Source organism: Nilaparvata lugens, chromosome X (assembly GCF_014356525.2).
Source record: "Nilaparvata lugens isolate BPH chromosome X, ASM1435652v1, whole genome shotgun sequence".
NCBI lineage: Eukaryota > Metazoa > Arthropoda > Insecta > Hemiptera > Delphacidae > Nilaparvata > Nilaparvata lugens.
This window is the reverse complement of record NC_052518.1, coordinates 16610504-16623580: the sequence shown is the minus strand read 5'-3', so window position 1 is coordinate 16623580 and position 13077 is coordinate 16610504. Positions and strand designations below refer to the sequence as shown.

The 13077-nt window shown below is 33.3% G+C and overlaps 1 protein-coding gene across 6 annotated transcripts in view; it reads left to right on the top strand.

The window, feature by feature from the left end:
- LOC111051598 (sushi, von Willebrand factor type A, EGF and pentraxin domain-containing protein 1) overlaps window positions 1-13077 on the top strand; it is a 98553-nt gene that overhangs the window by 19164 nt on the left and 66312 nt on the right. For all 6 annotated transcript variants that reach the window (XR_005573191.1, XM_039442519.1, XM_039442522.1 and 3 more), the window contains exon 4: window positions 12718-12897. Coding sequence is in view for 5 of the 6 variants with exons in the window: in XM_039442519.1 (XP_039298453.1) it covers window positions 12718-12897 (180 nt within the window). In the remaining variant the exon portion in view is untranslated. The remainder of the gene's footprint in view (window positions 1-12717; window positions 12898-13077) is intronic.

The following is a 13077-nucleotide window of genomic DNA, read 5'->3' as shown; positions in this document are numbered from 1 at the left end:
ATATCGCTATTCACAATCTTCATTCACCTGCCATCAACTTATGCTATAGATATATACAAGGGTTGACACAAAGCACAGTGGGCCATGTGGTTTCTATTGTAAACGTGTCTGTGACTGACGTTAGGAATGCTGTTAGCAAATTTCTATGAAAGAATGATTTTGTCTCAAACTATTTTGAAAAGAATAATAACCCCAGTCATCTGGCTAGGTAGGCTATTCAAATGCATTTTCAATAGTTTCGAGAAACGGTTCTTCTTATTATTCTAGCTCTTCGAGCGTTCATATTCTTAAATACAATATGTTCAGAGCACGTGTTGCAACAAATAACATATATCTACAATTTTTAAATTTTAGGAGAGCACGTGGTCGCCATTTGTGGCTCAAGTTTCTCTCATAGTCATTCAAATAAAGCATTTGGGTGCCATTCGATTCAAAGTTTTCCGATTAATGGCAAGATCATCTTTAAAGGCGATCAGCTTCACTTTGTTAGACATGATGTTATTTGCCTTTCGCCTTAAAAACATGAAAATGTCACTTGAAATTTTGCACCTTCACTCGGTCTCTACTAAAATACGTTTAATTTAACAAGCTTTGTCAACATCATACCAACTTCCAAATTAATATATATTTTGTTTTTAACATTTTTTTTATCTATTTTGTAGATCTTGCTATTTGGATAAATAGAACGACTGATCTTGATTTGAAAAACCATATTATTCTGGAATCGATGGAAAAATATAAAAAATGACATAAATTACAAAATAACGAAGCATAACAGGTAGTTTTTTTCAAGTTTTGGACACTTATATAATAATAATAATGTCTCTGGTCGAGGGTACAACACGACCAGAGGAGTTTATTCAAATTATACACATGATTACAAAAAGCATATAAGGTACAATTATTTACAAAGTATTAATACAATTGGTTGATTACTTGATGATCTAAGAAAATTTGGCCCCCACTATATATGAATATGTGTCGGGATGCCACTAATTTTGCTATTGTTTAAGATTTTATGCCATAAGTTAAAAATTCTAATAAAGATACATTTTGTGAGTCATTAGAAGTTCATAAAAACCACATTTCTATACACAAATTTAAAAAAGAAAATTGATAACCTAAGATGTAGAAATTTTATAAAAATTTAACATAAAAAACATTTATAATACTCATGGGAAAAAATCATTATAATGAAGAAAATGAGAATGAAACAGTATGGAAAATTTTTCATAGAACTAATTGTTCTCAATGATTGATTCTATTAGACAGGAGCCAGTTTTTTGTTTTCGATTTGAATGAATTGATTGGAGCTGTATCTTTAATAGCTATTGGCAGTTTATTGAAAATTTTTGGTCCTAAATATGTGGCTGACCTCTGAGCAGCTGATGTTGTCATCCTGGGAATTGCCAAGTCCATGTTCCTTCTGCGTATTACTTGCGGGTGATTCAAATTGATGAAGAATTGTGGGTTCTTTCTGGTGAATGTTAGAAGTCTGTGAATGTAAATCTGTTCGATGCTGAGTATGCTAAGCTCCGAGTATAGTAGTACTGAAGGGAAGAGTGGATTTTTGCGTCCTATTATCCTCAAAATTAGCTTCTGAACCTTGAAGATAGGATCGATGTGGCAGAAATTTGTAGCTCCTCAGGCCAAAATGCCATATCTTGCTATGGACTCGACTATTTCATAATAAACATTTTTCATCATGTCTATTGATAGTAGCTGCCTGAGTTGGATGAATTTGTAAATTAATTTTCTGATTTTAGCCGTTTGATGTAAAATGTGATTATCCCAGCGAAGTAATTCATCTATTATGACTCTTAAATATTTCATATTGTTTGTGCGCTCTATTGAAGGACAATTACAATTATTCATAGTATCCAATTTGCAATGATGTAGTTTGATTGTCTGCTTAGAAGGCTTCTTGGAATCTGTTAGTGAGAAAGCAATAAATTTTGTTTTTGAGGCATTAATCGTCATAATGTTATTGAAGAGCCAGGAGGTAACTTTTCCCATTCCAAGCTCAGCTGACCTGAAGACGTCATCCCAGCTGGTTCCCCGGAATAATACTACTGTGTCATCGGCGAAGGCGATAATCTTGCCACCGACATCCATAGAGCACAGCTCGTTGGCAAAGATGAGGTAGAGTATTGGTCCAAGAACGGTTCCTTGTGGTACTCCGAAGCTAACTGGAAGGCCATCTCCTGCACTTAGGTTTCTCCCAATCCTGACTCTCTGCCTACGATTTTCCAGATATGACTTGAACCATTCTGAGACAACACCTCTTACACCCATAGCCTGAAGCTTTTTCAGTAAGATGCCATGAGATACTTGTATAATTATAGCGTAACGTTCCTCTACCAACTTTCTGGAATATATTGTTCCTTCTACAATGTTGCTCATGGTTGCGTATGGTGAAACATTAATTACAAAGGAGAGAAGCAATGCTTAGCAATTCTATAGAACCTTACAATAATTTCAATAGTTGAACCATTCCATTCTGGTGATACAAATCAAAACAACAGTACCTATGTACAAGTTGTTTCTTCATACCACATTCCAGAGAAATATAATGCCAAAAATAAATATAGAATATGGTTGAATGGTTGAATATGGTTTTTTCATTATTAATTTATTAGTTTTCTCTGGTAGAATTTTGGGTTTCATCTAAAATCCATATGTTTTTAATTGATGATTCTTGAAGAAAATTGAAATTATTATTTTATGATAAAATACGCTAGTGTATCTCAAATTTATTTGAAATTTTCACCACTTGCTGATCAAATTTCAACATCTGAGATGTGACAATATTCTCACAGGAATTACAAATCAGTTGGTTTTGAATATTCCGACAAGTGTCCTCTAAACAAAAAGTGATTTGCCTAATTGAGGTAATAATAGAAGAGTTGAAATTGAAATTGATTGGAGGGAGAAGGAGTGGTAGTTGGAATTGGAATAGACAGCGGGCTTGTAATTACGATGATAAAAAATTACGTTGGCATTTCTTCAAACATTCTTTGTTCTTCCAGATGGTTAGAAAGCATTTGAAGAATGGTGAAGAGACAGACTAAACAAAAAAAAGGTACGTGACAAGACACACACACACACACACACACACTATTTAAGATTGTCTCATAATGATGATGGAAATAGACTCCTTGCTGTCTCGTCGACAAAAATCTATTTCGGTAAACAATAGGAGTACTCTGTCTAAACAGTGTGAGAGAACTTGAAAAAAGAGTAAAATAGAGTTACGAGAGAGAAACGATACTAGACTTGTGTAGAGTGAGGGATGATGTTTAGAAAAAGAGAGAAGATTGACCTCTAATTTGCGTCTTCAAGTGCAAGTTCAACATATTTTGGAAAGTATTCAATAGATGATAATTTATCACCCTTAAATTAGAAACAAATGTGAACTTGTGGTAGCTATTAAGTTCCCATTTAAAAACAACAACAACTGATGAACTGATCCATCAAATGCAATGGAATTGAACCGTGACTAAATTCAATAGCAATCAAAAAATTAAAATTATTCTCTTTTCATGATCTCTCACTCTACTAAAGCAATACAACATTGAATATATTAATCTATTCATATTACTGGGCATTGCGTAGATTGCTGTTTGACATTGGGGAGGACGTACTGGGGGGTCTGGGGGGTTCCCCCGGCAAAGATTTTTTTGAAAAATAGCTTATTAAAATGGTGGTTTTTGAAGCATATTTTACTCCAAATCCGTTTTGAATCCTCTTATTCGGCAGTTGTAAATTAGTGGGTAAATAAATAAAATTCTCAGTTGAGTTTTACTAAATAAAAATTAACTTATTTAAAAAAAAAAAACAGCATAATAAAGTAGCATTAGTCGTATTGTTTGTTTTGATTATCAACCATAATTTGAATCTTCAATACATTTTTCCGGGGGACATAGCATATACCATAAAATATTGGGGGAACGCGTCCCCGTCCCCCCAGGTTCTACGCCCATGTTACTGGGTATCCATCGTAGTCATTGAAAAATAAAAAATTGATGACAATATTTATCCGATTGGCTCATATATAAAGATTACCATGAAGTAAGTAGTTTTAAAATATTATGTAATATGTATCTCAAATTTCTCATAATCACATGTTTGAAGTTATCTATGAAATACGAGCTATATGAAGAAAAACCATAAATTTATGTGGAAAATATTTTATAATGAGGAGGATGAAAATATTTATCTTTAAAATCGAAAATACAGATATCCATTCTACATTCAAATATATCATACCGGTACATATCCATTCTATATCCATGAGATATCCATTAAATGAATAAATGATAGATAATTATATATATATATATATATATATATATATATATATATATATATATATATATGGCATTTAAAGTTGGAGTTTTTCATCTATCAAATCATTCCATTCCTGTATTGAATTCAATACAGATTATATACGTTTTCCAAGATGAATTTAAAGAAAAGAACAAAAAGAAGAAAGAACTTACTAAGTACTCCGTATGTTTTGTATTCATGTATTATGAATACATATTATGTATTATCTTATTATGAATCATGTTGAAGACGTAGGGAGAAGACTCAAGAAAAGATTGTCAACGATGACTTCTATTTATCCATTCATGGGACCGAATTTATCATTTGGTAATTAATTTATATCATAATCGAGAATCTCATAATAATCTCATCCAAATAATCAAAATTTCGTACGTAATCAAAAATGTTCATTTAGCCAAAATAATAAAGGAACAAATCAAGAAAGAGCATTAGTCAAGAAGAAATGGGTTCAATCATAGACATCCTTATTCTTCCATTATGTTGATTAGAATCTCACGAATAAGATTAACTGGTGAGGGGATTGTGAATCGTTGCCCCAGATTATTCAGTAGAACACTAGAAGTTGGTAGCGCTCTAAAGTGAGATGTGGACGTACATGACAGGGATGTTTTCAGCCCTATTCAAAAGCAAAGGGATGCGAGTTTAAGAGGGTTGACAGTCAAGGGGCTTTTGCGGTCGTGTTGGGGATGAGTTGGGGATCAAATATCCTCGTTTATATTTAGACCGTGTGGCCAGACTAAACATTAAATAGGGGAGTTCTGCTTGTTCTGTTGGTAACTTGTCTCTTACAAGATTTTCATCCTTCATTTTACGCTTCATTAGTACAATCACTTGTCAGTATTAATAAAAAGCTGCCGGAATAAAAACTCTTTCCCAAGAGTAAAGCGTTTGAGAACTTAATCCTCTTTTCTAAAATCTTCACCGGTTTCCCTCTTTACCTACCCAAGTTATTTAAATTTCAACATGCTTTCAAATATGCTTACAGCTGATAAGTTACACAAATCAGCCCTTATTTCTCTATAATATTTCAAGAATTTCTCTTCACTCGATACTTTATCCAACTTGTTTTGTTCTGAATGACCCACATAATTACTTACAAATTTGACAATTTAGCATAATTATGGAATCCATAAAATATTCTACCTATCATCTGAAACTACTGTTGTAGAATTTCAAAACGTTATGATTAGAAATAATTAAGAACACTATGAAAACTCAAGAAACACTGGAATAAATAGATTGAATGTATGAAATCTTATGGGTGTATGAATGTATGAATGTTTTCGTGAATAATCAGGTTAAATGTTAGAAGGTCAAATAATCAGGTTGTATATTTGAAGTCAGCAGAAATACTGGAGATTTCATACATTAGACCTAATCATTCAACTTACAAACTAACAATTAACTGGTGAATCATTCATACATTATTGTATCTCATCATGAGAATCCGTGATTCCCCCCATAGATTTAAAATAGAACACACTATTGAAATCAATCAATTGATGTATTGCTAAAACCTGAAACTCATTATTTACTTTCATGTGAACCAATACTTAAAGTGATTAAAGACAGACTTTTAATCACCCAACAGAGTTACAGGGATCGTAACTGGAGATTTATTACTTTTGTGGATCTCTCTATCCACATTCTTCTCTGTTTTTCTATTGGGACAGTCCAACCCCTTCTCCAAAACATCCACCTACACTTATATTTATATTCATCGCCTTCACCTCCAATAATATTATCAGTAATGCTGAAATTAAAATGATAAATGGAACGGATGACTGGATAAAGTAAAAAATTGGTTGTATGATTTTTAGGCTATTGTCTCTTTATAAGTAGCCGATCGACAGATATTGGAATTAACAAGATTATTCACACATTAGTTAATTTAAAATGCTATGAAACTCATTCATAATGCTTAATTTTTTCTCAGAAGCTCTTCCTATAGTATATTCTGGTCGTGTGTTAATGGGGATGATATTATTTTATATCCCATTTCGAGACAATTATTTATTGAAAACCGCCGATTTATGTAGTTAAATTCAAGTAGTTAGATCATGTTATCGATATTCAAATTGCATTCAATCTTGATCCTGATTAGTAATTTTTCATAATTTGTATAATTTGTTGAATAATTAATCAGCTACACTGTTATTTATTGTAAAGTAGTGTATATGCCTGAATATAGTGTAACTCACATGAGTAAAGAACTCCAATCTGATTATCAAATTATCACGTATTAAGTTTGAAAATTTAAGCCTGTGATGCAAAACATTCTTTCCACGAAGAATCAAATGTAGTAGTAATGTATTCAATAAAAATCCTACAAAAACACTTCTGATGGAAACAAGCAGTCTAAACACAGAACTTAGATTCTTTTTGTGGGTGAAAAAAATCAACTTTAGCTTAGATCTACGACGTTTCACCATTTCGACCAATCACATGCGAAGATACTCTCACAACAAGCTCTCATTGGCTGATGCCATTAAGCACTCGTAAATAGGTACTCCATTTTGTTGAAAAATGCCATTTAAATAAATGTAATGTTATTGTTGGAATTCAAATTCGTTAATAAATGAGAAAGCAGAGATAGGACCAGTAATCAGTAGCAGGCCTACCAACGCTAACATAGAATAACTATATGGTTTTATATGATAACTATATAGATAGTTATTTTATGATAGTACCATTAATATTTCTGTATCAGGGAAAAAATAATTCTATAATTAATAAGGAATTCAGTTGATTTGAAGAAAAAAACATTGTGAATCTCATAAATGATCAACAGGCCCTCACAACAAACAAGCATAAAATTGATATCCAGTTTACTTAATTTCACGTTATATAATGAATAGCTGTTGCGGAAATTGTGAAAATTTTATTTTTCCAGAACAGAGAGATTTTATCTAGTACAAATCTTCTAGATAGATGATGATCTGTACGTTATTAGAAGGTTATCAAGTATCAATCAATGTTCAAATTACAGTGGACTTGGAATATGTTTTTCTCATGATCTGTTCTATTCCCATTAGAGAAATTAAAAATTATCGATGAATTTGATTGAAGGCACAGAACCGCTCGTTGAGCTGCTTTTATCCGCGCCTGTCACGAATGATTAAATTCCATTCTGCCACCCTGCCTCAACATGCATTAATATCGATGTGTTCACAGTCATAATCTGTCGATCAATCTCTCTCTCACACACACAGACACACCCAGAGGATATCCTTTCATGCAAACTTGTACCGCATTTACGAAAGATAGGAATCACTCTCCGATATCCCAGCCGAAGTTTCCATCAGGCTTTTCTAGTTCCCGCACCCACCCCGTTCCATTCTCCGGAGCGCCGACGCTCCCGAAACAGCAAAATTTATCGGTCCCCTGTTCTGTGCTGGTGAAAAACAAAGAAAAACAACGTGACTGGGAAAATTACACACGGGACGTGAAAGAAAAATAAAAGAACGAGATACGGAGATACGTAAACTGGAAAGCGGTTTTTTGCTGTGTAGCAGGGGAGGCTTTTCCTAGATTTCCCAAGACGACAAATGTACTTTTTTTGTTTGGCGTACATTGAGAAGGTGAGCTGGATTAAGAGCGGTGTTCTACTGGCTGTCCAATTTGAAGAGAAAATGGTACCGTAATCGTGCACTGTTCTGCTACCATGTTCTCGACATTCAGCTTTCCCAGGGGTCTTTTTTCATGTACCAGTGAATTAAAATCTCCTGCAAATGAACGCATATGGAACAAACAAACGGCGAATGATGTTTTCCTTTGTCAATAGGAGATGTGAGCTTTTCATTTTCGTTGTTCCACAATGACGTCAGACCGTTCAAACAATACTTCTATTCTCTAGTGTGTTTGAAATTGTGATATTGCCAACTCATGATTAACCTCATGGCTCGATCATGTCAGGAACGGCTTTAATTAAAACTGCGAATTCTGTATCAATTTAGACTAAAGGTCATAAAATTTTAATTTCTTGTAAAACAACGATATTGGAAATTACTTTTGAAAAGAATTCATTGCGATTTTATCATCTTTCATCACATGTAGCTAACTAATAAATTCATTGAATATTATCACCAAGTATCCAAATCTTTGCTGATTTTCACATAATCAATGATATTATAGGTAAAATTACCGACGCTACTAACCCATGATTTCTGATATGTTCAATACTTTAATTATCTTCCACTTGAAAGTTTTTATTTAAGTATATCTTTACCAATTTCTTGAATTGTATCAAATACTAAATAACATTTGACACAACATAAGTAATTCAAAAATAGAAAAGAAAAGTGACATGAGTCTTCATTTAAAAAAAGAAATGAAATTCCTCGGTCATGTTTTACAATTACTTCCAGGGAATCAAGCGTTGCTTGCAGAAAAATATTGGGAAATTCACAGGTAAGAAAACATGAGGTTTGGTTGAAAAGGAATATACTGGTTACACTCGCATCCAAGATTCATTTCGTTTTCATATCTCTACTCGAATGTTATCCAAGCGAGCACCAGGTTGTCAACGGTCTATGTTGTTTTAGAAGCTCGCTCCTCTTTTTTTCAACCTCTCTATTACTCTATCACACTTATCACTCTTTCTCTTACTCTCTCCCTCTTTCCCTTACTCTCTCCTTTTCTACCATCCTTTCTTTCTCTTTCATCCCTCCGTCTGTCTGAACTTGTAAAATTTTGTCGTCTCTATAATTGGATTTCATTTGTTCAATTTACTCCACTGAAATAATAATTGTTGCTACCGCGATGCATTCTACGATCGATAAACCAAATGGAAATCGTGATACCTATGCATGCAAAACAGAAACTAGAATTTACGAAGGTAAAGTTTTTGTTTTAATTGGAATCACGAAATTCGAAGTAATTTGTTCCAAATATTTAGTTGATTAGTTTATCCATCATTACACTTCTCTTTTACATTATCTTACTATTGTCCGCATAGTCATATTCAGTAATCAGTTTTCAGTCATCAGTATCATAAGTAATGAGTTGAAATGAAAAATGTATTGTATTGGACTAAATAGACATTGTGTATTATAAAGAATAAAACACCTTATTGTTGAAAATTAATAAATATTTTTTAACCATCCTTACTTTTCCCCAAGATTCTGTAAATTCCTTGTCGGATCATTACCTATAGTGAAGTCCACGTTGTAATGGCAGTGTTTGATTAGCAATGGTATTCTCACTTCTCTGGGAAGGTCTCATTTTACCAGACATGGCCTTCACCTCAATCGAAGTGGTAAAAAGACTTTAGTCAATCACTTAATAGGGTTCATTAAGCAATCTATTTGTGATTTTTCTGTGACTGACATGAAGGGAGCTCAGATGAGTGAAACTATCATTGATAGCCCCGTTGCAGCAGTTTCGCCAGTTATAAAACCTTTTCCTGCCTCTCCCATTCACGCTAGGGTATCTCTGCCTTCAGATTGTCCAGATACTCCTATAACTATTTCTCCTGCCCACATTCCCTCCCCTGAAATGAATTCTACAACTCTATCAGACGCCCACAAGTCACTAAATGAGAATAATTTTTTAGACATTTCTCTTCCATCCCTGTTTCTGAACACAACAATTTGAACTCTCACAATTATTGCAATATTAATAGCGTTGGCGCTTCTCGCAACAGAAATTTCAATTGTTCTAGACATGGAAAAATTCACTCTGATAAGTCAGCTGCGAAATCTAAATTATTGTACTCAGGATTCAAGCCAGCTAAAAGTACGGAAAAAACAAAAATTACTAATAATGAGGTGAGTCTTTTATCTTGGAATGTCCAGGGCTTGAGCAATAAAATTGACTATTTGGAATTGATTGCTAATGAGAATAAGTCAACTATAATAGCGATTAGTGAGCATTGGATGAATGAGGAGGATGTTGGGTTTGTCAATTTTGGTAATTTTAAACGGGCTTCATCCTTTTGCAGATCGAATCACATTCATGGTGGAAGTGCAATTTTTATTAAAAATGATATAGAATATAATGACATAGTAATTATAAAAGGAATGTCTATTGAAATGATATGTGAGGCTTGCGCAATCAAAGTACCTGCTATGAATGTGATTGTTCTATCTGTTTATAGGCCTTATAGTGTGAATGCTTTAAATTTCAATAATTTTCTAGTCGTACTCAATGAGATGTTGAGCTTCCTGTTCGCTTATAGTGGTTTCAATGTGGTTTTATGTTCCGATTTCAATGTTGATTTAAATGTTCAATCTAGTTATAGAGAGGATCTGCTAAGTTTATTGTTGAGTTTTAATATGCATTTAACTGTAAAGGAAATGACAAGACCCAACGAAACGGGTGGCACATGCATTGATAATATTGCTACCGATATTCATGTTAGTAGATGGCAGAGCAAAATAATATTCACAGTTCTCTCAGACCATTTTGCTATAGGTTTAATATTAAGACTTGAAAAATATAAAAATAAGATTATGAATAGGAATATAATAAAGATCAGAGAAATTAATGACCGTAATGTACATATTTTTATGCAATGCTTGGAAGAAGTAAATTGGTTGACTGTCTATGCTCTAAAAAATGTAATAGAACAAATTCAGGAGTTCCAGAAGCTATTCCTGTGGGCCGTGAACTTGGCTTTTCCTTGGATTAAGAAAACTATTAATGTAAATAAATGTGATAATAAGTGGTATAAATGGTTTTAGAAAGAACCATAGTACTGGTGATAATGTTCTTAGACTTGTGAAGGAAGTTATTCAGGACCTGGAAAACCATAAGAATGTACATTTTAGAAGTTTTGATATGTCTCGTGCATTTGATACTGTCAATCATAGCAAATTATGTGAAAAACTGTTTCATTATGGCCTAGAACAATCTGCAGTAGATCTAATTTCTTCCTACTTATCAAATAGAGTGCAATTCATTTACAAGAATGGGGAGTATTCCAGAGGTGAAATTGTTAAGTGCGGTGTACCACAAGGTTCTATCTTAGGACCACTCCTATTTATAATTTATATCAATGATTTGCCTAGTTCGATAAATGTATGTAATGGAAATGGCCTTTCTTATTTGTATGCAGATGATTTAGGACTGAAAGTAGATGATAAGAGCAAGGAAAATTTACAGGTAATGCTCACTGAAAATACCTCATTGATAAATGATTGGTGTGCGGCTAATAATTTGAGCTTGAACGTTGACAAAACAATTGACATGAAATTTAGCTTTGATAGGAGTACAACAGAAATAACATCCATGAAATTTCTAGGAATGATGCTGGACACAAATTTAACATGGAATGAACATGTTAGACACATTTCAAAAAGAATTAACAAAGGCATCTATCTTCTTCGGAGACTGAGCCAAATTGTAGATACCTCAGTATTAATGAATGTGTACTTTGCGCATATTCATAGCCATCTAATGTATGGCATTCAACTATGGGGAAATTCCTCATCCTCCCATGTCTTGTTCAAGCTTCAAAAAAAGGCCTTGAGAATAATATGTAAGAAGGGCCCTCTCACACCATGCAGAGATTTATTTGTTAGTATGGGACTGTTGACAGTGCCATCATTGTATATACTGGCATGCCTAACATCAATGAAGAAAACTATTAGTGAATATGTGTTGAACAGTAATGTACATAGCTATGGAACTAGGCATAGAAATAATATTAGAGTTAATTATTGTCAGTATGCGGGATCGCAAAAGAATTGGCAATACATGTCTATTAAACTTTTTAATGCTCTCCCTAATGAGATAAGAGAAAGTAACTGTGTGAGTTTTAAACGATTTTTGAAGAATTTGCTGGTTGGAAAATGTCTATATAAGGTAGAAGAGTTTTTCGAAATTCAATTTTAAAAAGTTATTTGAGTAGATGTTTGTTTTTTGGACTTGTAGAGTGCTAGACAATTGAGTTTAAAAATAAAATAGATTAAAATAATACAAATGAAATGTGATGTATGTGTGTATGTGTATGTATATATATATATATATATATTTATATATGATGTGTTATTGACTACTGTAAGTTTGAACTGACGTTGTTATGACATTTTTATGTTTTTGACAATAAATTATTTATTTATTTATTTATTTATTTATTTATTTATTGCTATCCTTGTCTATCATTCAACAAAACGGATAGCGCTATCTTTTTCTCGCTTTGCTCTCTTGCAAGATCGTCTTTTAACAATGTAGAATTAATTAACAAAATATTTTAGACAGAGTATAAGGAGTGAACTTAAATATAGAAATATAAATTTATTGATTACTACAGGAGAAAAATAAAAAACTATGCAAGCAAACAGAAGAAGAACTGCATACAAGAATGTACTCTCTGGCTTTTATAGAGGATAGTTGCGCGTTCATTTTCAATGTTGAAACTTTCAGAAAGAGAATGCCCCGCCCTGGAGAATCCGACTCTGGGTAGAGTGGTGGTGTCAGGAAAACTGTTTCGAGACAAGGCCACCTACACGTGTGAAGCCGGATTTCATGTGGTCGGCCTGAGGGAGAGGACATGTCAAGCGGATGGACAGTGGTCGGGAGGTGCACCCACTTGCAAGCAGAATGGTAAGTCTATCTATAATCTCTGCTTTTGAACAAACATTCGCACAGAGTATCCCAAATAAGTAGCCACATCGCAAGGTTCTACATTCCACATACTCAAATAAACAATGAATGAGATCACTCTTTTGCTTATTCGAATATATAAATCAATGACTGAAATAAATTATTCATTTCCTGAAAACT